At 47.6% G+C, this 27042-nt stretch overlaps 1 protein-coding gene across 7 annotated transcripts in view; it reads right to left on the reverse strand.

Annotated features, from left to right (window-relative positions):
- The window catches only part of LOC147306597 (AT-rich interactive domain-containing protein 1B-like), a 190671-nt gene that overhangs the window by 33231 nt on the left and 130398 nt on the right, over positions 1-27042 (reverse strand). For all 7 annotated transcript variants that reach the window (XM_086275348.1, XM_086275344.1, XM_086275345.1 and 4 more), the window contains 3 exons: positions 17323-17620; positions 6003-6089; positions 2032-2205 (listed from right to left, as the gene is read on the reverse strand). In XM_086275348.1, the coding sequence (XP_086131474.1) occupies positions 2032-2205; positions 6003-6089; positions 17323-17620 (559 nt within the window). The remainder of the gene's footprint in view (positions 1-2031; positions 2206-6002; positions 6090-17322; positions 17621-27042) is intronic.

The following is a 27042-nucleotide window of genomic DNA, read 5'->3' on the forward strand; positions in this document are numbered from 1 at the left end:
AAAAAATACCATAATGTTTGGTCTGGTGTGGCGCCAAAGGCAGAAAACGAACTACAACAGCAGATGTCGACGTTTGCCGGCTGGCTGGGAGTTTCATGTTGGAGAAACAAGCGAGCGCAGAACGTTTAATTACACAAAGCGATCCAAACTTCTTTTTTTTCCAGTTTTCCTGGAATCTGAGACTCGTCATTTTTCCAAGTTTTTTTTCTCCTGAGAAAAATCTGAAAAAGCTTAGACTGATGGTCAGTGCAACTGGAACGCCACAAGGCTCGTCAGACAGGCCGAGAGAATGTGGCGGAAGATCTGATTACTGCTCAGAGGCCAAAGAAACAATAAATACTCAGGAAGAGATGGATGTGGATTTCCTGCACTGATCACTGCACATTTATGTGACCTCAGGACGACATATGTACACACACAGCACAAAAAGAGATAAGAAAGCCGGTCTCGTGATCTAATATGTTATCAGGATCTTGATCATTAGTAAAACTACAGTAAAAGTAAGTCCTCTGCTTGACTAGGAAAAAACCGCAGATTGTAACTTTTTTTGCATTTGGTGACTGATGGCAACTAGTTCCCATCACCTACTGGTTGCCTGTAGGTTGAAAATTGATTGCACAGGTCACCTGGTAGGAGGCAACAATCGTGGTCCAACTGAGGCTGACTGCAGACTCTCAGACAGACACGCTGCACTCTGCAGAGTCCATCTGCAACTCGACTTTATGTATTCTTTTAACTCTTGAGATGTTTCTAGATGAATATTTCAGCTGTTAGCATTTGCCCTCTCATGTTTGCATGCTGTGCATTTTGCTCCAAAAAGCTTCTTCCTCTGGTTTTTGTGACTCATTCTTGCAGCCGTCTTGTTCTAAACTAAGATCTCCAGTAAACATGAATGAACTGGTTCATTTTATGCACAGCATGTGTCTCATTAGAAGACAGGCCGGCCCCCATCAGAACGAGGGAAGCCATCGTTGCGATCGGTTAAAGGAACACGTTCAGCTTCTCTCTATGGACATGATAACCTACTGCAGGTGTGACACTGGACTGTATGTATTTGAAAGAAATGAAGCTAAAACAGATTCATTATGTTCAATTCTTTTAAAAAACGACTCATTTTTCTTTGAGGCCGATATTTCTCCAGATCATGATTCAGTGGATGAAGCTCGTGACGTGTCAGTCTGGAGCTCATAATCTTATCACGAGGAGGGCCAAGAGGTGTGTCCAGGGTTCAAGTGTCTCATGAATATAGTCTGGCTTTGAATGCCCACGATGAGACCTGCCACACAGGATGATAGAGGACTGTAACAGCTGTGTGCGTCGAGATTGTAGGAAACAGCCAATGGAAACGTCTTTCAAAAGGACTCTTTTTGTATTCCTCATTAGCAGACTGTCTTTGACACCAGTGACACCGAAGTCAAGCCCGGTGTGACGGTGAGCGCGAGGCCAGCGGTAATCAAAAATGACAAATGTGACTCTCCAATCTGGGGCCAAACTCCTGCGTAACCCCTCTGAATGGATGATAGGCTGGACTCGCCCTCCCAGCGGACCAGTCAGGAAGCAGAGGCTGCTGCACAAATGTGATGTCCGTTAAAGTCAGCGTGGGGCCTGTTAATGCTTCTCGTGATTATAATTCAGCACGAAGCCTGACAGCAGTCGCAGTTTTCTCTGCTTTTTTAAACTATCGCCTGAAAGTTAGACTCTCGCGTTTGAGGCGTTCGTGCTCGCTCGACTTTTAACAGAGTTTCTGGTAAACCGACACGTGCTAAATATAGACTCGTGAATCAGCTCTTATGTCTTCGGCAGATTAGGAGCTCAGAGTAACGCGAAATTGCCAGTTTTAGAAAACATTAAACAATCATGATTTCAAGGCTTTTCCACAGCTGAGCCCGACATCCTGCTTTACAATTTCTCACCTTGTGAGAAAACTATGTGAGATCCTTGTTTCCTGTAATAATAAAGGACAAACAAATATTCCAAAATCTTCTGTTCATTTAAATGTTTTCAGACGATCACATTATAGCAGGCACCAACCTTGGTGTCCATACTGAGGTGCGTGTGGTCCGTAAGGGCCCGCGGGGCCACCCTGGGAGTACGGACCCACTCCAGAGTAGAGGGGGCCCCCTGGCGATGGGTGGGGGGACATGGGAGGTCCGGTCTGTGGAGAAGCAAACTGAGAGGCAGCCTGGTTCCTCTGCATGTTGAACCCTGAAACACAAAAACAGGCATGAAAGCAGCAGAACCAGCGGAGGATTTGTCTGAAGCGGTTGTGTAAGTCAACAAAGTGGGACATTTATTCAATTTCCTTGTGTAAAAAGAGCCGTGTTCTGATAACGACCCTAATCTTTTACCTCAGCGCTGGCTCCTGTTACTCGCAGATACACTTTGTGGAGTAATACGGCGCGGTCCAGGTGTTAGACGGCGCATAAAGAAAGCGGCAGGCTGACACAGGCTCGCTCGCTCAGAGAATTTTAGCACGGGCAGAAGCAGAGGGTCAAGTGTACGCATGTTCTGAAAGACGCACGCAGCCCAGTCTGTGCGCAGGGTTGAAAAAAGCCAACCGTTTGCTCGACTCTTCACAGAATAGCCGGCGATTTGACCGCAGCTACTATGTTTTTCTAAACCGTTTTGTCAATAGATGTGTCAGAGCCTCTCAGGCCCAAACTCGCCCGCACCATTCAAATTGACATTTGGAGAGATCCTCGCCTGGGCTTCGCTCTTTCAAGCTGCGCCGTTGGTTTTTAAACCCACAGAAAGGTCTCCCGATCCACCGCGAATGCGGAAAGGTCGCCGGGCGGCCATTCAGAGAAAAGAGAGGTTGCGTGGGTGTGGAAACGAGCGCGTGCGGTAGGGGGATTGCAGATTAGGGCGTAAATGGATCGGGCCCGCTCGACTGTAAACTGTGATAGCGATCCGCTTTGCTGAATGGGCGCCGACTCTTTAGCGAGTTTGGGGTTTAGGGAAAAACGATAGAGTTGGAAAAGTGCAAGTTGACACTTGTTTAATTCCTTGTTTCTGCTAAGAGAGCATGAGAAAATATGAGGAGAGGGAGATGGAAGTTTCACTGCATGATGGCTGTGTGCGCACACACACATGTGTTTGTGTTTCTCGGTGTGTGGGGGAGATAACAGAGAAAGAGAGCAATAAAAGTGTGTGTGTGTGTGTGTGCAGCGAAGAGATGAAGGCCAAGACAGAAAGAGAGGCAGTGAGAGAGAAAGTGTGTGTGGGAGGAAAGACAGTGTAACAGAGGGAAAGAGCGATCGGGGCCTGAAAGTGCTTAGGCTGCGAGTGCTGGGTTTAAGGAGCGAGGACATTATTGTAATGTTTTGCTTCCATTAGGGTAAGGGGATTCTGGGAGAGCAGGAGAAAAATACAGTGTGTAATACCGCACTTTAAATTGCCTGGAAAATGGATGGGGAGAGGAACATTGTGCAGACAGTGCTAAAAGCAAATAACACATTCAAGGATTTTTCTGTCTCTCTGCTTCGTTCGCTCTCCACACTCACACACAAACACACAACACGCACACAAACCTTTCTCTCTTTCGGGCAAAGTGAATGAAGCTCTCAGCTGGACAACAACAGGCGAGCGGCGGAGCACGCGAGAGAAAGCGGGGGGGAAAAGGGACATTCAGCGGATTTATGGAAATGAAGAGTGGAGAGAGGCTCTTAGGGAGGCAGCCACTTGAACAAAGTGGGGCGTGCGTGTAGAGGAGGACGAGGGGGGGGCGGTGGGAGGTTTAATCCTAGCTAGGGAAACAGCAAAAACAACAGCCAACCCTGTTAACCTCGCCGTGTTTTCCTGGACTGGGCTGGGGAGGGCGTGAGGTTTACAGGCATTAGAGAGCAGCACTAAATTTCCGATTTGATTTCATCATGTTGGGAAATAACCTTTTACAGTGCCGCTCCCGCTCTCTCCGTCTTCATCTATCCACTCCCTCTGTCTCTCTGTGATGTTAACTGCTCTTTGGTGGGTGATAGAGAGGGAGCATCGCAGTAATTCCATTAAGGTTGCATCCCACTCTTTCAGGGGTTTTTCAGTGTTGTGTGGATGCAGATTTTTTTTCACATGAGCAATTTTGCTGTTTTTAGTAATAGTTGAGAAGTGGCCATAATTGCTGGAAACAATTTTGCAGTTTGGCCAACACATGTGGCTTGCGGGTGAGCGTTCGTGTTACGAGCCTTTGGCAGCGAGTCGGGGCCAAAGCTGAAGTGGCTCCATCGGCAGAGCGCACGCTCGGGTCTGAATGAAAGACTTATCTCAATGTTTACTGTGACATTTTTACACAACCGCAATTTTACCATAAGAGTGAAGTTAAAACATGATGCTGCGTGTGTGTAAACTACATGAAGTGCAGAATATTTTAAACATATACAAACAAGTGTTTGTTGTTTTATTTGCATATAATATTAAAAACCTGATAAACCAGCAGGGACTAGAAAGAGGAACATGAAGGTTTCCTCCCACATTATCTTCTCTTCACTGGCTCCCTGTCAAATCCAGATTTCTTCTTAAATAATCACGACATAAAGACCTCGGTGTTTCGTATCGTCACTCTCACACTGCAGGCTCACTTGTTGTTTCTGGAGTATTCAAGGCCACGCCCACACTAAGCGTTTTTGGTCAAGGAAAACTGAGCTCTTTGAAAACGCTCTCCAAAGCGGATACATTTGAAAACGCCGTTTTCTTGTTGCAGTGTGGACAGCGTAACCGCAGGCTTTTGGAATCGATGACACATTTTAGTCATGTGATGCAGACATGTGACCAATTAAACTAAGACAGCGGAGGGCGTTATACAGCAGCTGTTTGACAGCCCTATTAAAGACTAATATCAGTCTGTACATGCTCCACAGAGCTTTTCTTCAAATTCTTTAATTCTCACTCGCTTTTGCAACTTTGTACTTTTGTGTTACTCGCAGCAACAACTCCACCTCATTGTGAGTCCGTTTAAAAAACTCAGTGGAAAGTAAATAAGTGGCAGACAGAAATGAGGCAGGTCGAATCTGGAACGTAAGTGTTTTCGACCGTTTCAATGTGGACGCACAACTCTGTGAAAACGACTGAAAACGACAGTGTGGACGCGGTTTTCAGAGGAAACGCCGTTTTCAAATGTATCCGGATTAGTGTAGACATAGCCTAACAGTAGAATGGGAGGCGGAGCCTTCAGCTTTCAGGCCCCTCCCAGTTTGGACAGTTGGCCCTGTTCACATTTGTCTTAGCTGATACCATCCTATGCATCCACTGGGTTGTCGCCTATCATAGAAGGTTAAGGCAGTATTTAATAAGCTTGAGCCAGCCTACTGTGCTCAGTGCCTGCAAGCTGCTTTGCAAACCACCTTAGTGTCGTGCAGCGTGATGCTTGTTGTCACGGATGCCTGCTCAGGTCTGGAGGTCTTCCTGCTGCTCTACCTGCCTACAGCTTCTCAGTTATGCCCATGGAAGAGCGACGAGGTCTCCTAGAACAGAACCACAAATCACTGCTGAAGGAATGATCTTCTTAGAGAGAAGCACTCACTATTGTGGCGAGTGGGAAATTCCCACAGTTCTTTCTCTGTCTTTGTCTTTCTTTGTAGCTGTGTCAAATGACTTGTTTACATCTCTTTGCTAACATCTTAAACTCCAAGTCTTCATATTTCCTAAGAAAATCTTTCATTACAGTCGCTGGTTTCGTCCGTGGTGCACTAAGATATCGTTTTGGTCTTCTGTTTGTTACGGCCTCTAATCCTCCTGCACCGCTCGCCTGTGTTTCATGTAAAGAAAGAAATTATTTCTATTTCATCGTCCGCTTTGTAAGTATACAAGCTCTTCATCTGAGCCCGATGCACAATGTGGATTTTCTGTAATATATATTTCTGTACTGTACAGAGCATGTGTGCTAGCCACTAAATGTTTCTGTAAAACATCCTTAAACATTGGGTAAAACAACGATTCCAGTCCTTTAACTTAAGCCTGGGGTAGCTGTGCCCCTGGTAGGCTGACTTATGGGCTAACACACACAGACATACCTCTCTCCTGAGCCATAGGTGAGCGTGTGATTGGCAGGTGACCTCCATCGGGTCCGTTTCCAGAGCTCTGCGGGGCCATGGCTGAACCTGCGGACATGGATGTGACATCTTTGACGTTGTTGTTTTAAGAAAAGCTTTGACATTCAAAGAAAATGTTTAGTGTCATTTAAATTCCGCTTTCTGCACAAAAACTGAAGGAAACAGAAACGGATTCATATTTGTTTTCTGTCTGCTTCAAAAGCGATGCAACAATTAAGCCCCGAAGGTCCGCTTTTGTCTCAGACGGACAAAGTTCTCAAAAAGTTTTCTCCCGCTTGATTGACGAATAAAAAAAGGAAAACAATAAGGGCTGCGTATCAAGCTGAAGGTTATTTTTTGACTGCCTTTGTTTCTTGAGCAGTGATTGATCGGGTCAGAGGGTCTGATGCCAAATTTAGCCTTTGCAGACGCACAGCGGGCTCAGCACAATTACTACACATGAAGCTGTTTGTGATTCACTATCAGCTAAATGACAAATGCACTTCCAGGAGACATATCAAGTCATTGGACCCCGTGCCACTTCCTTGTGTAAGCATTAAAGCTGCAGCGATCCCCTATAGAAAACCGGAACCATTCCAGGAGCATCGATCAGGTGGTTGTGCGGGTCTTTGGGCTGCGCCTGTTCCATTGAAATCCAATAGCGAGTTGAGAGTCTGATTAGGACAATGGCAGACAGAGACTACGGCGGATTGATTTGGCCCAGAGGAAGGAGAGAGATGGCAAATTAACCTTTTATCTTCGAATTCAGGCTGGCGACGATGACGGGGAGAAAGGCGAGGGAAACTCGCCGCTTCTGTCTTTCTGTGGATACGATGTGCAGCGAGTGACAGGCAGCGAGTGCAATCATGAGGGAAACATATGTTCTGTGATGACTATCGGTGCGTGTTTTCAAGATTACAGAGTACGGGCTGACCCGTCTCAGTGGGAATATATGAAGAAACTAAGTGTTTCCTCAGGATGACACATGATGAAGTACAAACAATTCTGTCGCTGCTCCCGAAAACTCACATTGAATATAAATCCCTTATTATAGAGGAAACACTTCCCATTATTCAATCACTCAGTAGAAAAGTGCTCTTTCCACAAGTGTGTGTGTGTGTGTGTGTGTTATATGTCTGTCCATAGCTGCGGTAATACATGACTGGAGGTGACACTCTCTCCACATAAACAAACCCAATTAAGTCAACATAATTGCTTTGCATAAAAATACATAAACAACATTTCCATCCAACCCCCGCCTACACACACACACACACACACACACACACACACACACACACACACACACACAGAGAAATACTTCCACAAACAAGTGTAAATAAACAGAGTGAAGTGCACAAAGACATGCACGTGAGTGCACAAAGCCACATAGGGTACGCAGCGAAACGTTCGCGCACACTCGCACACAAAGACCCCCTGCCTCACGCATGAATAGATCCAGCGGCGCTGCTTCAAAGAGAGAATATTCGATTAGTTAGTCTGTCACCGTGTTGCAGGAGAGAGGGGGAAAAGTTAGCACGCGAGTGTTGAGGCGACTCGGAGATAACGCTAAAAACACCAGCTGCACGCTTTTATGTGCCGGCAGAAAAAGACAGTGTAGAAACACTCGATCCATTCACAGCTAAATGTACGCAAAAGAAGTCATTATGTGCAATATTACAGCAGCAGCACTTGTAACAGTCTAATAACAGGATGCTGTCATAATCTAAGTGCATCTAACAACAACGTTTCTCTGTACAGCAACTCGACCGCCATCATCTCACAGTGATTCATACGGCTCAATAAATCACTGCCTATTGTATTTATATAGTGGTTGGAATAAAGGGAGTGCAGATAGAGCAGACTGCATGTTCTACTCTCCGTGTGCATCAGTGTACAGTTTATGTAGTAACGTGAAGGGTCACTGCAGGTTAGAGCCGGAGGAGCATGTTCAGCTGCAGTTCTGGTTTCCTCGCTTTAGATTGGCTGGTGGGGAAGACGAGGTAGTCAGCAGGAGTTTAGTGAACCCCTAAACTACGGAAGTCGACCCAACGATGGAGGCCGGCCTCGCTGTGCGTGTGTGTGTAGGGATGCATGCCAGGCACCAGCTTTGCTGTCAGCCTCTGTTTGTTTGGATGGCAGAGCCTGTGTGTGTGTGTGTGTGTGTGTGTGTGTGTGTGTGTGTGTGCACCACTACCAAGGTAGACCCAGGGAACGCTGCCCTGCATGCTCCACTACTCTCTCCACATACTCATGTAAACTGTCACCAGAGATAAATTAATGCGAAGACAAATGTGTGCGTGAGAGAGGAAGACCGAAAAATAAAAGAAGATTACCGACAAAAGCAAACTGCTGAACACGAGGCCTCAGCTCCGCCCGCTCTGCAGCAAAGACTAAACTTTGTGCACTTTATAATTATTTCACTACCAATTAATGTCCAAACAAAGCTCCTCTCGTCTCTTCTCACATTTTTTTCCCCCCTCTTCCCCTCCTGTCTCGGCTCTCGTCTCTCCCCTCCTCACCATCATTTTTAACAAGGTGCCATTAAATAATTACGTCCAAATAAAACAAACAGGCGCCACGGCGAGTCCTGGCACTTTTAATCCACGCCATTAATAATTCATATGCTCAATCTTTGACGTGCAGCTCTTCCCCGTGTGCTGCCGAGAGACGGAAGAGAAAGCTAAATGTCAGCAGGAGCTCAAAGTATAGCTTCTCCGTGTCCGCAGTCTTCCAGCTGTGGATGAAAATGTAAAACGAATGAAACGATGAAGAAATGATGCCGAGTTCAGGCGATCCTGGTACACGTGTGTGTGATTTAACAACGTTGTTTCCTCTTCGGTGGGAGAGACGGTGATTTTGAAGAAGAGCAGAATTCATGTGTTCATCTGCATGTGCTCCAACAGTCTGGATGTTTCTGGTGCAGGAATATCTCTGCTCTCATCCCCCACTTTCACCCACTCATCTGCAAATTACACTCTCACAAAGAAATCAGCTCCAATGAATAAAAAAAGGCTTGTTTATCAAATCCATGCATATTCCCTTTAAAGGTTGAGAGTATCAAAGATGGATCGGGCTCTTATTTTTAATTCTCTGTACTTTAATTCTTTTAGACTCTTCTTTGATTGCTGCCTTCAAACACGACTCATTCATAAGAGATCTGACTGCACCTGTGCCACTGTTTGTCTTTAACTCTGACCCTCGGGGCTTTAAGGACTTCACGCCGATTGTGCCGACGGAGAAAACACTGAACCTGCGGCAGGAAGAACCAGGAGATCTCTAACACGGGAATGCTCTTTGGAATGCGGCGGAAAAGTCGAATAACTGTAATTTCCTTTTTCTGTAAAAAGCCACTTAGCAAACACATCCATTTTTGACTCTTTCCTCATGATACAAGGCAGCCGAGCCAAGAGTAATGGGAGTTCAGTGCGTTTTTGGAGATAATGCTCCTCGCTAAAACCCAATCCACGTTTTAAATTTCTCTTCCACGAGGACTGTTGAGGCAACCCCGAGTCTCCTTTGAAGAGAGGGAGTGTGGTCTTTGAAGCTTTTTTCATCAGGGTTTCAAACACAAATGCTGTTGAAGTTCAAAGCTGAGGGAGAGCACTTGTGGCCATATTTCTGTTTTGTTTTCAGGGCCCTGGAAATATAAAGCTTAGGAGTTATTCTGCATGTGTGTGCGTGCGTGCTAATGAAGTCAACCTGAGATTCAATGAAAAAGCTTTTAATAATTGCCAGAGAAAGAGCCGGTGCATTAGCAGACGTGTGTGCACGCTTGCACGTATCAGCCACGACATTAAAACTGTGTAATACTAAAAGGAAGGAGCTCAGACCTGCAGCACCTTTGAGGTGGGGGTTACTGGTGTAGATCGGACTTGTGCACATCCTGCAAACGCTCGAGTGGATTAGGAGCTGAGTCAATAGCTTGGGCTTTTTGTCATCCATCTCCATCTGGGGGTGGGGGGATGGGGGGGGTGCTGCTTGGCCTGCTACAATTTTAAGGTGCACGTGTCAGAGAAGCACCCGCCGAGTGGCACTGAGACCATGACTGTTATTCACCGCTGGTGGATTTGAGGTTGTGGCCGCTCGGTGCGTGAACACACACAAACACACACAAACGTCCAAACTGTTTCTTACAAATAGCCGACCCCCGGAGCAACGAGGGCTATTTTTGCTAAAGTGAGGTAACTGTGTTGAGCACTAATAGACTGACACAGAATACAGAGAAACGGCTGCTTCAGCACCATCTCTTAATACAACCCTCAGGCTATAAATGCACACACACCTGCACCGCCCTGCAAACACACACACACCCAGGTAATATCCCCTATTTGCCGTGTCTTTAGGGGAAAGAGGCAGATAAACAGCGGGCTCCAATAATGGTGGTTTAGATCTCAATGGGTGCGAGTCAATGCCTCTCCGAGCCGGGGGCTAATGTCAGTTAACACTCCCTGTAGGGGACAAACGCAGGCCTGCAGTGGCTCGCAAAACAAGCCCTCTCCCAAGATCCTCATTACTTCCAACGCTGAGCAGCAACTGTAAGTAAAGCAAAAGTGCAGCTTAAGCTAAAAACATAGCGAGCGGGATGCGGGGGGAGAGAGAGCGCGAAGGAGTGGAGAGAAAGCAAGAAAATAGGTGTTGGGGAGGGAAAATAATTGCACGCTGTGCTCCGGTTAGGGTTTTCCAGTCGGACAGAGTTAGAATGGGATTTCTCTAAATGGCTAACGCAGCAAGCAGGTGCTGTTTTTCCCCTGTTTTGGCCGACGCTGTGCTTTGTGAATATAATGCTTGCAGGGAGCGCGTTTAGCCGTTTCACTGCGAACACGAGCAGCCTTCAGGACGACAACAGGCAGACAGGGAATAGTTGGCTAGATGGCAGCGGTTGTGCTGCTAGTGGTGATGGATGAAGAAGAATAAAAGGAGGACAAATTCAGAGAGAAAGAGCTGGAGGAGAGATGTGGAGAAATAAGAGAGAGGAACCGAGGCAGAAATAAGGATGGAAAATTCAGCCTTGTTCCTCGGTGGGAGTCCTGTACCACAGCAGCGCTCTGAGCCAAGAAAGCAGAGACAAACAGAGCTGGGGAGGAAAGGGTGGGGACGAGGGAACGCGAGACACAAGAGGGAACATGAGAGAAGGCGAGCACGATGAAAATAATGAGAGAAAGAGAGAGGGACAGGGACAGCCAGCGGCGGTGTTCCCACCACGCAGCCTCTCAGGGAGTGGTGTGACTGGAAAAGTTGCCCAGCAAAACACACTTGCACAAAAACTCGCCCCCACCCTTTTACCCATGCTTTCTTCTAATAACGTGCACCACAAGCAGAGGGGAAATCGAGCTATGGCTGAGCACCCCTGCAGAGCCTGCTCTGGGCTCATGGTTTGCAGCTTTTTGGGGAAGTCATTTAACCGCACGTCCACCTTTTTGCATGCAAGTAAGCGCTCAGGTACCTTTGGGGCATCGCTGCTTAACCTCTGACCCCAGAACAGGGAAAAAAAAACCAACCATCTGTGGTCACTGCCATAATTACAGATTTAAAAAAATAACCACAGACTAGGCCGCGCGATGATGTAAAGGCAGGAGTGGATATAAAGCATTTTTCAGGAGATTCACATATGAAAGGACGCTCGAGGTAACATACTGGACAGATCTGGCCTTCCCTCTGTCTATCCCCCCTTCCCCTCTCGCCTCCCCTCGCCCTGACCTCTCTGTCCTTTTCTGGGCCCCGGAAGCTCTTGAAGCGAAGCGCAGATAAACAGCTTAAACTCTCCTGAGCGCTCGCCCGCAAGCTCCAATCACCTTATTAGAAGAAAATAAAAACTTGGAGGGGCTGAGGAGAGATGGAAGAGGGAGGAGGGAGAGCAGGCAGACACTGTTAGCGGGACCTCGGAGGACCTCGGTGGAAGCACAAAGAGTATTTGTGATTTTGTGCAGCAGACAGAGCGAGCCGGCCTGTGCAGGAGTGTGGATGTGCTCTGTGTCAATTAGTAGCTGCACAAAGTGAAAAATATTGCAGTTTGGCCTTCAAAAGCAGCCGGGCACACAGACACAGTGTGCATACTTACAGCCACTGTAGTTTTTTTGCATCACTTTTTTTCCAACAATTATCCCAACAAGACAAAGCTTTAATAACACATCATCACCTTCTTTTTCAGCAGCATGAAAGATTCATCCAAAGTTTCTCTGACACCTGAATGAATTATTAGAAGTGCACATTCACTGCAGAATACAAGACCTTCAGAGTTACTGTGAGGGATTCATCGGAGCAGACCCTCTCGGTTCTGTGAGGTTTTGCTATTTTGTGGCGGATTTAAAAGGTCAGGCCTGTCTGAACGTTTTCTGGAACACGGTGACCTGACAATCTTCTGCCGGGCATCTTTTGGTTTCAATCTGTGGAGGCCTCAAGGACAAAGTGTGGGGAAGGAATAATAAACGTGCGTGCTGAAACATATGTGCTCATCTCTGATCACCTACAGTGGATATCAAATATTTCTATGTCAGATTCTGTGTTGCCTCTTCAGTGATCTTACTAAAGAAGACAGCCACACATTTACATCCCCAACTCCAAGGTAACAGCTGCATCTCTGACACATCTGGAAATGCTCCATCAGTGCTAAAAGGTAGATACAGATTTTAGAGCAACATCTGCTTCATCCAGACATCTTTCAGGGAGGCCCTTCATATTTCAGCAGGACGATGCTAAACCTCCAGAACATCTGCAGCATCGTGAAACCAAAACCAGACAAAGAAGATCCAGGAAGCCTGAGCAGCTTGAATCCCACATCAGACAATGGGACAACATTCCTCTGTTAAAGTGCAGCAGCTGCTCTCCTCTGTCACAGACTGTAGGAAGCTGCAGACCTTTACAGACATGCTGTTGCCATCAAATTCATATTTTCTTAATATAGTTCATTTTTGCACTTTAATGCATCCTGGGGATTTTGCATTTTATAGTGTTGCAGCTTTTTTGGAATTGAGGTTGTACACCAGGGGTCCCCAATCCCAGTCCACGAGGGCCGGTGTCCCTGCAGGTTTTAGATCTCACCCTGGGTCAACACACCTGAATCACATGATTAGTTCATCATCAGGCCTCTGGAGAACTGAAGACATGTTGAGGAGGTAATTTATCCATGTAAATCCGCTGTGTTGGATCAAGGAACATCTAACACCGGCCCTCGTGGACTGGGATTGGGGACCCCTGGTGTACACACATGATTTTTACAGTCTCCTTCCAATCAGGTCCAAAGGCAGAAGAACAGTGTATTGTTTGCATATGTGGTGATTGAAGAAATGTTCCCTTCCCTTCACTCACTGTCTGCACACCAAAGGAAAGCAAAGAGGAATCGGGGCTGTGTTTGTGTGAAGTTTGATACGTATCAGATGCAGTCTGGTAATGAACATGTCTTCAGCTCGTTGTTTGGGAAACACGACAGTCAGCCTCATCCTGACAGGAAGTGACGCCACACTGACAGGCTGCCAACCTGGAGACAACCTGTCACACCAACCTGTGCATGCACACAAGCCTAAAAGCAGCCGCTGCGTTACCCACAACTCGAAAGTTTTTAGAGCTTTAAACATGCACATAAACGATGCAGCATGTCTGATGGATTCTGGGGCTGCTGGGGTTTTATTAACATAGAGACTAGTCAGCGAGCTTTTTAAAAACTCTGCTCTTCTACTGGATGAACTCGGCTCTCCTTCCCACAGCTAAGAGTCAGCTTTGGAAGCTTTAACACTGGCGTTCCCATTCCGCCACACCATCCATCCGGATGAGAGAAAAATGTCTGCCCGCCTCGTCCCCAAAGTCTCATATAGGGAGAAAAATATTCTGAAGATGCTCTGAATTGCTTCTGAGACACTGGGAGCAAGGAGATGTGTGTGTGTGTGTGTGTGTGTGTGTGTGTGTGCATACAAGGTAGAGGAAGAGGAGGTGGAGGTTGGCGGTTGAGCAATGTGATTTCTGCTTGACTGTCACAAATCTAGCGCAACAGGAAAATCAATTTATCCCTGTGTGTGCCTTTTTGGCTCCGGGAGAGAATCCAAATAGCAAGGCGAGGCCCGGATAATGTTACAGTGTATTGGATTTGCTTCATGGAGAGACAGCGAGAGGGAGAGAGGGAGAGAGGGAGAGAGAGGACAAAGAACAGGAGAAGCGAGGAGACGAGGGAATCACAGGCGTGCTGCGGAGCTTCGACAAGATAGATTTGTGCAAGTGTATGGGTGTATGATAGGCTGGCAATCTGTCAGTCTCCACCTCTTTTCACCCCGACTCCTTCTTATTTTCTCTCACACACACACGCGTGTGCAGATGACACCGTCAGTCATCCGAGCGAGCGTATATACAGAGGTGATTTATGTGTTCAACAATATATGTAAAGTCAAACCATGAAATCAAGTTTTTATAGGTATTCGTGTTCTTATGTGCAGCTGTGCGCGCTCACTCCGGTGTTATTCTGCTGGTGTGTGTGCTTGGCAGCCAGGTGAAAGGATGACATAATGAAGTTGCTCTCCTCCGACCGTTGTCAGGGGTAACGTGTGTGCTCATCCATGTGACGTGTCGCATCAGTCCACCGAGTGGGGCCGACAGGTGACAAATAAACACGGGGCACATGCATGTGTGCATGCGCGCACGCACACTTGAACCTACTTTTTTATATTTTTGTGAATAACTGCACACACTATATAGACCACGTAGAAAGATGAGTGTATTCCAGACCTGCATTCTTCCTAATGGCCAGCAGCTGGCGTCAGCACAAGTCTAGCTGTTTGGCTGCTTTTACGCCTTACTCGCTGCAACATGTCGCTAATTTCAGTCAGAAAGAGAGCTGATCTCATTCTGTCTGCAGTAATCTGTATTTGATTGTGTTGGGACGTCACACAGCAGAGAGCAGGGTCATGATAGACGGAGCTGAGGATGTGCATCAGCTGACCATCAGCTGATCAGTAGGAACTATCAGCTGAGTCCCTGAGTCCTCCTTCCTGCAGTTTCAGATGTGACGACCAAAGTTCTCTCGTGTGATGTCAGGGTAGCTACGTCCACCTAGCATCATGACACAATGTGCTGACATATACAGCACGCCTGTAAATAATTTAATAGGACGAAACCATCAATGCCAGCAGCGCACACTGACGTCAGCCGAGGGATGCAATTTATAAGCGGCTGCGATGTTTCCGCTGACAGCGGCCCTAATGGAGCAGAATGGAGCAGAGCAACAAGTCATGTTGTGTTGTGACTTCTTGAGTGGAGCTGAAACTACTGCAGACAGGTTTTTCACACTAATTAAAGCGTTTATTAATGCTTGTGTTTTGTTGTTTTTTAAAGGGCACTACTTTGAATATTAAAGAGCACGATTTGATGGCACCGGAGCAACACTCTGGGAACAGCGCTCCCATCTCTCCTCGCCGACTTGCTCCGAAATAAAGAGACAACGTTCGCTAAAACGTCCCAACTTGTGACAAAGTGTTAGAAAACCGGGCGTTGGTAATCAGATGTGTGCTAACCACATTAGTTCTCCCGTGTCTCTGCGAGGCTGGCTGCTCCTTGATCTAATCCGAACTGATTGTAGTACAGCCTCTAAAACACGCCAGATGTTGCTCACTGCTCCACGCTTTATCGCCATTTATTTGGCACAGGGAATATTTTTGAATATTTTCTTATTAATCACGTCCCAGCGATCGGTTTCGCTTCCCATCTTTGCCGCTTCACTCCGGATTCTCGTCATGATTCTTGGCACGCGCGCCTGGAAAACCACTGTCCCAGTTTTTCATTAGCGTCAATCACTCCGGTAAGCGGCTGTGAGGGGAACAGCAGGGGGAGGAGGAGGTGGCGGCGGGATCTCGCTCAAGACATTTCGCCCCGCCTCGTCAGAGTGACTGACGGGTCCGAGACATGCCGATGTGCCGGTCAGCCGCTCAGCTGTGAGGAGAGGAGGCGGAATGACAGCGAGGCCGCGCGCACGCTCGCGCGCCTGTTCCAGGCAAATCAAATCCACACTCTGTGTTTATCTAAATGGTTATGTGCTCCACTATGGCCTCGGGAGACAGACAGGCACACCGTGCATTGTCTGATAATCCTGTTGGTGCCTTGTTTAGCCTGCCATATCTCAGATAAGGCTACAAATCAGATGGGAGGTCCTCCACTACCAGTCGCTCTCAATTCATTAAGGTTCCGAGTGGATGGGAAATATCGCCCGGACGTGGATGTCGGATCCACAGGTGGAAGGAAGACGGACGTGATTAAAATTCCCCCGCCATGTAGGGACGCGTTTCTACAACGCTGTGATCAAAGACTTAACAAATGTCTAGTGTGCTAGGACAAAAACTGTGCAGGAAATGAACAGGACATATTCCTGTGCCATAATATTCCTCAGCACTGTGAATTATGAGTTCAAATGGGCCCGAGATATCAAAGTCTAGACGTGTGGGATTGATATTATTTAGTCTTCTGCTGCAGCTTCATCCCGACTTCTACCCGGCAGAATGAAAATTGATCTGGATGGATTACATGCCGAGTTGGAGACGAGGGGAAGAAAGAGATGCTATTAAACAAAGATGTTGGCAGATTTATGCGACGGGTTATCGGCGCCACTCTGAGAAAGAAAGGGGTGAAACTGCTCTTCAAACACCTGATAACCATCTTAAACGAAGACGCTGATTAGGTTCAAGTTTTTGATGCGAAAGCTTTATCCTCACCTCCAAATGGCACGCTGTTATTTGTGAAATCGCGGTTCCGCTTCGGGGTCAGTTTTCTACATGACCTTTTTAAAATCCTATTTAAAAACAAATGAAAACAGCAGCATCAATGTAAAGGTCAAGCAGAGAGGTGGGCGTGATGACTGGGATTTTCTCCAAGAAGCAACAAGTGCAGTGACGGAGCTGCTGCAAAGATGCTGCACAGAAAAAACTCAAACGGAAACATCTAAACACGATCCTAGCCACGCCCCAATCAGTGATGTCACAGCTGCTCGTCTTCATCAGCTGTCAAAGTGCGCATGGCCCGGGTCGTGTTTTGACAGTTTTTTTTCATTTGCTTTCCAACAACAGCCTCGTTTGGTGGCACAAAGCAATTTCCCTTTAAGCTGTAAAGCAATTTTAGGAAATTTCCCAGGGAATCCAAGACGGAGGTACAAGATGTAAAACGCGGCGTAGCGTCTGCTTTCAGCTGCAAATCCTGTCAGTGACAGTTTTGTTTGTTTGCAGTGATTAAACTAATACAATTATCAACTCTAAGTTGCACATTTCATCAAGACGAGATTAGATTATCAGGATACGGATGCGCGTACTTTCTGCTCTAATGGGAACCCTACCTGGTGCAGAGGTGTTGGCAGAGGGTCCGCTGGCAGGTGAGATGGGGCCCGAGCCCGAGCGGGACTGCTGGGACTGAGTGGAGCCGGCCGGAGAGCCGACAGGGGATGGAGAGGGCCCGCTCCTCTGGCTGGGGAGGTGGGGGGAGGCGTGAGGGGAGAAGGGGGACTGTCCCTGGTTACCGGTGCTTCCCTGCTCCCCTTGGCTACTGCTGCTGCTGCTGGAGGAGCCCCCGGCGCCAATGGCCGAGCCCAGGCCAGCCTCCCCGGTGGGGAGGTCGTCGATGGAGCCGGAAAGATCCTGGAACAGAAGAAAAGACTTCCAGTGAGTATTTACAAAGCTCGCTCGAGCATTTGATGAGAGCTGACGTGCAGCAGGTGGCAAATGTAAATGTAAGCTTCAGCAAGCGCAAAAGTTTCCACCTGCATGTCAGAAACGCACAACTGTGCTGCGAAATCCTCCTTTACAACAAAAAGTTAACAATGCAACATATTTCACAGGATTTCATAAGGTGGCAGAGGTTAAAGGTTTAGTTTGCGTGTGCACGAACAAGAGCTGGTGGCTTTTCTGGGAGCTACTTTATCCCTGAGAAAAAGTCACTGCAGTCTTAACGACGGCGGTTAACACGGCAGAGAAAAAAATCCCACAGAAGAAACCGCTACACCGGCTGCTGCGGTGAAAATGAATTGTAATGGGCTTTGGTTCAGACCAAGGGTGAGTTCATATTACAGTTTGCATTCCCTGTGGTGAGTAGAGCGAGTGTGTGTGTGTGCACTTAGCAGATACCCCCCCAAAACAATTCCAGGGAATCCCCGGGAATATCGCTGACAGGATCCTGACAACACAAAGGTGTGCAGGAAGCGGGAAGGACAGCAGACCGGGAGAGAAGGAAGTAGAGAGAAGACTGGATGTGATGTGAAGTGATGAGCTGTGATGGAATGTGATGGCTGCCACACACACTCGGAGGACGCCGGCTCTGTCCCAGCTGTAGATATCTGTGGGGGAAGTCACCTGAATGACCTCGGTTTTCTGGCTGGTGCCTGCTCGGAGAAGGGGAAGGGTGTACGCCAGCTGATCCTACCTGCAGCGCCCGGCCTGTTGACCAATGTACTCGTGAACCACCTGAGCCCTGCGTGCACAGCCACGCCTGTCACCGCACACAGACGGTGAATAAACCCAGATCTATGCCTACGAGCAGAGAGGCTGTCATATCTGACATGTTTGCTGTAATGTGGTCCATTCTACTTAAAGTGGCTTCAAATCATGTGAAAATGGTTCGGCGGTTCCAGTCGAGCCACTCGATGATTTTTAGGGGTTTTGCTGTTTTTCACACCAGCACGCACCGTTTTGGAAGTTGTTAGGAAAGTTTTACAGCCTTCCTACTGACACTGGCGATGGTTAAGATGTGCTGACATGTTGACTGTGGAAAATCTAACACAAGGTGTTGAAACGGCACTTTCTCCTAGGCTAGTCATCAGCTCATTTGCACACGTATTTTCAGATTGTGTTCACTTAAAGAAAGCACGAAGCTTGTTTTTCTACATATGTCAGAGCGAACTCGAGAAACGTGGGCTGAAACCAGCACGCGTGCTTGGAGTTTATCTGCAGCAGAGGCTCTTTGTGTCACAGCGAAACGACTTTTTTCTCCTTCCTCTACCAGCGTGTAAAATCTCAAAAACCGAGACAGGCGTCCCCCATCTCTCTCCATCCATCAAGCGTGGCTTAGCCTGTGGAACTGACAACCAAGTCAGTGTGGCAGTCTGTCCACGGCTGCTTGTTTTGGTTAATGCGATCTCGGCGCTGACACACAAAGCCTTTGTTTTCCATCATGCTGCTGCGAGTGCCCACCCGCTCTGCCAGCCTGCCAGTCTGTCGCCTGGCATTATCTACCCCCGCTCAACTGAGCACACGGGGCACTTGCTTTCCTCTCTCATGCTCTCTCTCCTTCCCTTATCTTTTCCTCGCCCATGGTACCACTCTGTGTCCCGGCCAATCACGTCAGCCAGTGTTCTGAGCGCAGTGATGTAACGCGCCGCCTCCGCCAATGGGACCGAGTGTTATTTTTTGGCTGACCGGCTGCCTCGGGTCCATGCCATTTGACACGGAGGGGTTACCGTGAGAGTTGATGTAACCATGGTGATGGCTTTTCCAAAACACTGAGAGCTAGTCGGTCGTACAGCTATGTTGTTATCCCACAGGCTAATTGTGTGAATGGATGGGAATAATTGCATTTCACCTAATTGGGAGCTGTTGCCAGCTTTTCCAGTGGCAGTTTCGGGGTGGGAAAATGCGTACCAGTAATTCGTTTAAAGACTGTTAGGCTCATTTGGATTATACACACACTTGAGCACAGCTGTGTGGCCCGAGACCAAAAAGGAAGAAGCACTATGCAGCCCAAAAAGCCGGGTGCGCTTTACTATAGAAACGCGCATTTTAAGGGACGCTTTAATCGACGTCCTCACCGTCAGCGTTCACGGGGCTGCGTGCTACCTGGCTAACTGGCATGTGCAAAGAATCAAAGGCAGCCAGCGAGTTAACTAGCCAGGCAGGCACGCGGTCGGGGGATCCAAACGCCCAACAATCTGGGGCCCCAATCCAAAGTGGCCCAAATCCAATTTGTTTGGCTCAGGGCTGCAAATTGCTCTGTGCATTGAGTCTCCAAATAGCTGTCAACCACTCCCGCTTGGCGTCCTGTATCGCTTAATTCGCTCCTGGAGCATGTAATTGTCATAATAAGAAAAATATTGAGGTGATAATAACCAGTTACTTTGAGATGCCCCCCCGCCCGGCCTCGAGACACACACACACACGCACGCACGCTCGCGTAAATGCGGTCGCATATACGCACACATAATGGGCCGAGACCGCCATCTACACATTTCACACAACATTGGAGAGGCAGTCGCTCATGACCCTTCACCTCGCTGGTGTCGGTGCCTGCCTGCGCTCTCGTTTAGCGCTCCTCTGTTTGTGTGTGCGTGACAGGAACACAGGCTGCCGGGCTGTCACAGCAAGACATGCTTGAGCACTGATGCGGCCGAGGGGACAGATGAGGCAACGCGCACACACACACACACACTCCCCCATTCCTCACTCATACTATTGACCTGCTCTCACTCTCACACACTCGCACACACACCCTGGGAGGGGATAAGGCATCAGTGTGAAGCAGGGAGCTGTCACATCCAGCAGACTGCAGGCCTTTTCCCCTGACCATGGTGCTGATGTTGTCTCCTCTCACCACACACTGGGAATTAATCAAAGTTGCTATGGAGGAAGGCACCGAGTGTGTGTGTGTGTGTAAATGTGCTTGTCTGTCTAGACAGGGAGGAGCCAATGGCTGCAGCTTCCTGTGGGCTACAGGAAAACAGAGCAGTGAAGAAACTAGCCTCTCTCCTCTCTTTCCCGTCTACACATAAAGCCTGTTTTTTCTGTCTGCCCCAGTCAGAGGTGCAGCATGGCTCAGGGCTCTCCACCAGCTGGCTCTCCAGCTAACCCGAGCCTGAAACACACTCAAACACAGCAACCGAGCCTTCGAAAACAACCTCCCTCATATGGACTTTTATAACTCGGCACCAAATATAAGAACACGGCTCCTAATATTTTCCTTTGGTCCAATACGGACTCGTCGTCGTTAGCGGTCAGCTCCGTCAAATTACTACACATAAATATTTGATCTCGCTGCGAGAGTCTCTGGGCACACAGGTTGTGAAATATCTGCACAAATGAAGGATTACATTTTTAAAAATTCAGCAGCAACATCTCTTGAAACAGGCTTCCTATTACTATAGATAATCAGAGAACAGCTGTCAGCAGTGTTCACGGGGACTCTGTTTCTGGAAATGATGTTTTTGAATTATTTAAATGTCACTTCTTAATGCTGTTGGCACCACAGATCGAAAGCCCTTCACTGCACTGGGGGAGGCTGTGGGAATACTTCCTATTTGGTCCCTCAGTTCTTTCCGCGGACTTTTGTGCCGTGAACATCTCTCTTCACAGACGTGTAAAAGACTAAAGAGAACCGATCAAACCTTTTTCAGCGTGCGCGCAAACCCGGGAGTATCATTTCAATGTGAAATGTGAACATTACCTTGAATTCTTTTCAGTGTGCATTTCATTACAGCGCTGATGTTTTTTACCGGTGTGACTATACATCCATACAGGACTCGCTTTCACAGGTCAAGAGTGAAATCCATTATGATGTTAAACCTTGAAAAAATGCGCACTCGGCTTCGCCGTGCTGCAGCGTGCACTGAAATAACACCTCGGTGGGCTCGGAGGCCGGTTTTATTCTCCGTTTCTCTTCTCTGGGTAAATACGATGATGTAAACTGTAATTAACTCCAATAGTTATCGTTTGCAGGCCTGAGGGACAGGTCTTCTCACGGCAGCGCCGCGCTCGTTTATCGGCTCCGGCCGCAGTACTTTCTATCTTTATGGTGCACTGGAGACGAAGAGGAAACGCTATTACACAAAGATGCTTTTTTATCCTCTCCCCAAACCGTAGATTGAGGCAAAATCCAAATGAAATGCCATGCAAATGAATCCAAATGGACTGCTGAATGTCTGCGCTCGTGTGTGTTTGAAAGAGGGTTTTAATGCGATGCTCCATGTAGAGCACCAAACCGTAATACCCTTCAATAAGTGCTATTAAGCACAGAAATAAGAAGAGAAATGAGAAGAAGAGAGACACTTTGTGGAGGAAGATTTAACATAACACCCACTCCATAATTTCCCTCTCTGATGTCAATCAGCTGGAATGTGTACCGAGGCTGCGGCGATGATGGTAATTGGTGACGATGATGAGAATTGATAGAAATGAAGATTATTTAGACACTCGCTAGCTGCGCATTATCATACATCGTGCCACCGTTTTAATATTTTTCTTTCGTTCACGCAGGACTGTGCAAACAAGCCTGTGCAGGATACGTGCACGTGGGTGTGCTGATGTATTTATGTGCGTGTTTGTGAAGAGTCTCTGCCACTTCCCGAGGGTATCAAAGTAAAACCTTCTGTGAGGACGAGAGGCAGACACGGAGACTCCAAATACACTCGGGGGAACTCTTTGCAGAGATGTTTGCCATGCTTCAGGCTTGCCAAAAACCCATGTGGGCTTTAGGCTAGCACCCAGCAGGCAGTGAAATATGTTAGCGTGCCAGCCCACAGACCTCTGCCTGGTGCCACGAGCTTCGAGGATGAGTCTCGAGCGCCTCGAGTTTCAAACTGCCAGTCATTTACGCCTGCCCTGGACCGCCACGGCACCTTTCATTTGTCCACTGACCATGACTTGGCAACAGTCAGACCACAGCACGGTATTTAAGGTGTTATGCTAAAGCAAATTAGGATACTCTGCATAAAGTCCTCCATGTTGGTTTGCACGGAGGTTTTATCAGGATAGTGACCTGAGTTTCTTTGTTTCTTTGATCTCCCAGCTGTGGCTTGAATGGTTTTATGCCAAGAATCGTGCATGAATCAGCTCTGTGGATTCCAGTAGTGCATTTTAGCCCTAAGCTCCCGGTTCAGTAAAACCAACCAGATGTCACAGGCGAGCCGATCTGATTTGGAAACACCGAGTCGCTTAAATCCTACTTTGTCATGTATTTCACTCCTACTGTAATCTGTGACCGAGGCTGCGCCTTCATCGTTCGTCGAGGTCACAAATTACACAAGAATTATTATTCCAACAACTTTTCCTGCTGGCGGTTCATCTTTTCTATACAGTCAACGATCAGGACACTTAAAGTCAGCGAGGATGTGATGGTAAGATTGATGCACAAACATTTACAGGTGTACAGGTGTTTCTTTGCACACCTGGCCTGCTGGGCAGCATGCTGTGGAGCTGTTTTAGGTGTAATTAGGTTTTCTAAGCAGTCATAATGCTGCATTTGTAAGGTGGAGCGATGATTCCCGGCTCTAATGTAAATATATGCAGAAGCAACTCTGCACGTTGTTCACAGGACACAGGCCTGTATTATTGAGCAAAACACTAGTTTGAACCACAATTTGTGAATACAGAGGAACTATTTTGTGGTTTAAAGAGCAGCCTGCACTATTTGGAAGTCTACATTGTTAAAGACAGTCCCTTTGCTCTCTGTCTGTTTTTGTTATCCGGAACAAAAGACGCCTAAGAACAAACCGTTCAAGGCTTCCCAAAGTTGTGCAGAGGAGAGCCACAGCAGCACTAAAAAGAAATTGTGCTTTTCTTTTCACTCCTGCTCCCGCACACTTCACAAAGCCTCGACAATCTCTTGATGATACCGCTGCATCTTGATAAGAGCGAACGAAAGCTCTCTTTGTTTTTCAGCACCGGCGCCGGGATGAAAACCTCAGAGCGGTCCTGGAGTTAAGGGGTCAAAGAGTCGTGCGGACGCCCGATACAGGATACCAGCAGAGTCGCCGGGCTGGGGGTCGACGCTGACATCGATTTCACCGAATTAACAATTACTGCTTGTCGTAAGATAGGATGGGGGCTCGCTGAGTGATAACTGCCCGGCTCTTAAGCTTCTCATACTGTGGAGATACGGGGAGGGCCACTTTGAAAGGGACATTTGAGGCCCTATTACCCCTAAGCTGTTAAAGACGCTCCAAATCTAGCACCGCTTGTCTCCAAACCAGAGGGATTAGTGTTGAGTTTCATTCCGATTCCCCTGATAATATGCCAAGCTGTGGCAGCTAGAAGTGCTTAGCCACTGGGTCGTATTCACTTAACGCCCCCCACGGTTCCCAGCACCGGGCGTAATGACAGGAAAGCGATTCGAACGAGCGACATCATCCTTTAAGTGGCTAAATGCACACAGAGGCCGGCCATCTTTGCTCAGGTACAAAGTGGAAGACGCCGCAAACACCGACACCTTTCACGCCACGCTTGGTCATCGGTATGCTGCGGCGGTTTAACGGCGGCCGAGCCCGCTCACTGTCAGAGCTGCTGAAAGTTTTTTTCATTAGTCCGCAAAGGTTCTTCACACTTTAGTTCTTAGTGCACAAGCCGACCACGCACGCACACACACACACACACACACACACACACACACACACACACACCCTATTTGTTCTGCACGTATTGGTTCTGCTAATGTTTTTATTTATGGCATTCCAGCATGACATCCTGCCATCCACCCTCCCCCTCCTCACCTCTCCACTCACCCAAGAGAGAACTGAAAAACAACGCATGACACACAGTGTGCATGTGTGTGTGTGTGTGTGAGAGAGAGAGATGGAAGGAGAGGAGTGAAATAAAGAAATAAATAAAGGGGCCCAAATTCCTCATTTCTAATTCAACTGCTCGTTCAGCTTAACCTCTCTCTCCTCAGCAATTAAAGCGCACGCCACATCCTTCACGCTGCGTACAGCCGAGGCTAAATAATGCAGGGGGCATCCAGCACCCGCATCCTTTATCATCCCAAATGACAGCCATTTGCATATCTCCCCAGTCAATTAGAGCGCGGCGGAATAATCAGCCCATAATTGGGGGAGAGCGTCGGTAATCACCCGCCCTGGCACACCGACAGGGCCATTGGAGGAGTGAGGGGGGAGAGGTTGGGTGTGTGTGTGTGTGTGTGTCTCGGGGAGACAGTCCACCCGACTGCAGACTCTTCACTTCAAACTAACACGTCCAAACAACGAGCCCAACTTCTCCCTGTAATGCTCTCGTCCTCGCTCTTCGCTAATTTGCACGTAGCAGCTGCCTCGGTCTCTCAGACTCGGCCACATTATTTCTAAGCGATATCTTTCATCAAAATGGGCCAGTAAGGAACTTTAATAGCATCAAAACACAGGTTTCGTTCCAGATGTCATTTCTACATCAAAGCTCTGCTGGCGTCCAAGCGGGATTCGACGCTTCGCGATCGCTGACGTCAGTAATATGTTTTATTTCCGTGCCAGCGATTCGGTGCACGGATCTGCCCAAGGTAACGCGGAGCGACATGTTTCTGCCTGCCTGTGAGTCTTCAGTGAAAGCTTTTAAATTCACACCCTTTTCCTTTTATATGGCAACAAAGCAGAACAAGGACCAGCCCAGAACATTGTGAGAAAGACCGCTGAGACACTGGGAGGAAAATCCCTCGCCTGTCCCCTTTAGATGCAGACAGAGTCGTTTCATGGAAGTTTTCTGGGCAGCTTTGAAGTGCAGCAGCTTCATCGCCTGTGTATTTCCTGCTGAAAGGGGAATGACCATTTTTGTCAAACAACGTTTCCTTTAATACACTGTAACCTCCCTTTCCTCAGATGCTTTGGTGCTGTCCTCTGAACATGACAAACAAAAGGATGACTGGAGAGAGAGAGGGAGAACGAGGGGTTGACAGTAATGGGTGCAGAGTGTGTGTGTGTGTGCGTGTGCAGAGTGTGCGTGCACGTGCAAAAGAACATCAGAGAAACCCAGGCAAGGTTAGTTGCCGTCTGCAGCTCCATCCTTTGTGTTTCCCCAGCTGCTTTCTTTTACCCCGTGCCTTTGTGTTTACTCTACCCAATCCAGTTCAATGCTAGCCAGCGCCGCCTCTGTGGCTTTTCAGGTCTACTGCTGCTTTGGAGAGATGAAACACTTCTCCTTGATAGAAGTTGCAAGAAATAAAGACAGGAAGTTGGAGCCTGGGGGGAGGGGATGGAGAGGGACAGTGCGGGGAATGACGGCGGTGATGATTTGGTGCAATTTAACCTCCACAGACGGGGCAGAGCAGACGATCTGTGAGACAAAGCAGTTCAAACAGAGACAAAAAAGACGTTTGTGAAGAGACCACAGAAAACACAAGAGTGGCAGCGTCCTTTACCGGCTCTCGCCGTCCACAGGAGGAGGAAACATCGATTTCCTTTTCGCTCGCTCTCTCTTTTTTAAGGGGGTGTCTTTTTCTGTTTAATCCACCATTCCTCTACTCTCGGGGGATCTGTGGCATTTCCTGCCAGCCAGCCAGCCCTGCGCTGCATCACTGTCAAAATGACTCTGATCGAAACAGGGGCGAGGGAGGGGGATCTGGTTTAAGAGTCTGGCTTGATTGGTGCATGGCTAAACTCTTCCCCCATTGGACGTTCCGCCTGTCGGCGCGTCTGCCTCGGAAATCTATCAGCCCGAGCTGCCGATCAATAACGGGAACGGTGGAATTTGGAGACATGTCTTATCGTGATCTGTGCACACTAAGAATTTCTGTGCTGTAAATTCATCATTTGCTGCAGCATCAAGGCAGAAAATCACAGCAACCACTGATTATTCTGAGGAACAATATTTGCTCTGTTTGACCTTCAGCTAGGATTATTCTGCAGCTCAGATTGAGGAACGTACATCCATGATTTGTTCACAGAGCTTATTTCTAACTGAAACTGACCCCAAAAACTTCAAAAATCAAAAATGTATACACAGTTTTACTTTTGCTCATTATGAGAATGAAAAATAAAGTAAAGCGAGGTCCTGAGGGCACACGTTTGATCTCTTATGTGGTTTCTACACTGTCTCCATATTCATAAGGAGACCGAGCAGGTGAAAATTGTCGCCACAAAAATTAAGAGAATTATTTGAATATTTAAACTTTTGCGGGACGTTTAAATATGTAAATGTATCGTCTCATTAATTATGCACTCATCTGCATAAATCTGTAATTTGGAAAGAGCAAAACAAAATATAAAAATAATTGTGCTAAAAGTATAAATTGAGTTTGATCATTTGAGTGAATGTTTGTGAGTCTGCGTTCACGAGTTTGTGGCCGTTTGTCGTTACGTCCGCACGCAGGCGGATGACTC

This window comes from Aulonocara sp. 'chitande type north' Nkhata Bay, linkage group LG19, assembly GCF_057382095.1.
Source record: "Aulonocara sp. 'chitande type north' Nkhata Bay isolate Kocher_YH1m ecotype deep benthic linkage group LG19, A_spYH_male_GT1.1, whole genome shotgun sequence".
NCBI classification, from domain to species: domain Eukaryota; kingdom Metazoa; phylum Chordata; class Actinopteri; order Cichliformes; family Cichlidae; genus Aulonocara; species Aulonocara sp. 'chitande type north' Nkhata Bay.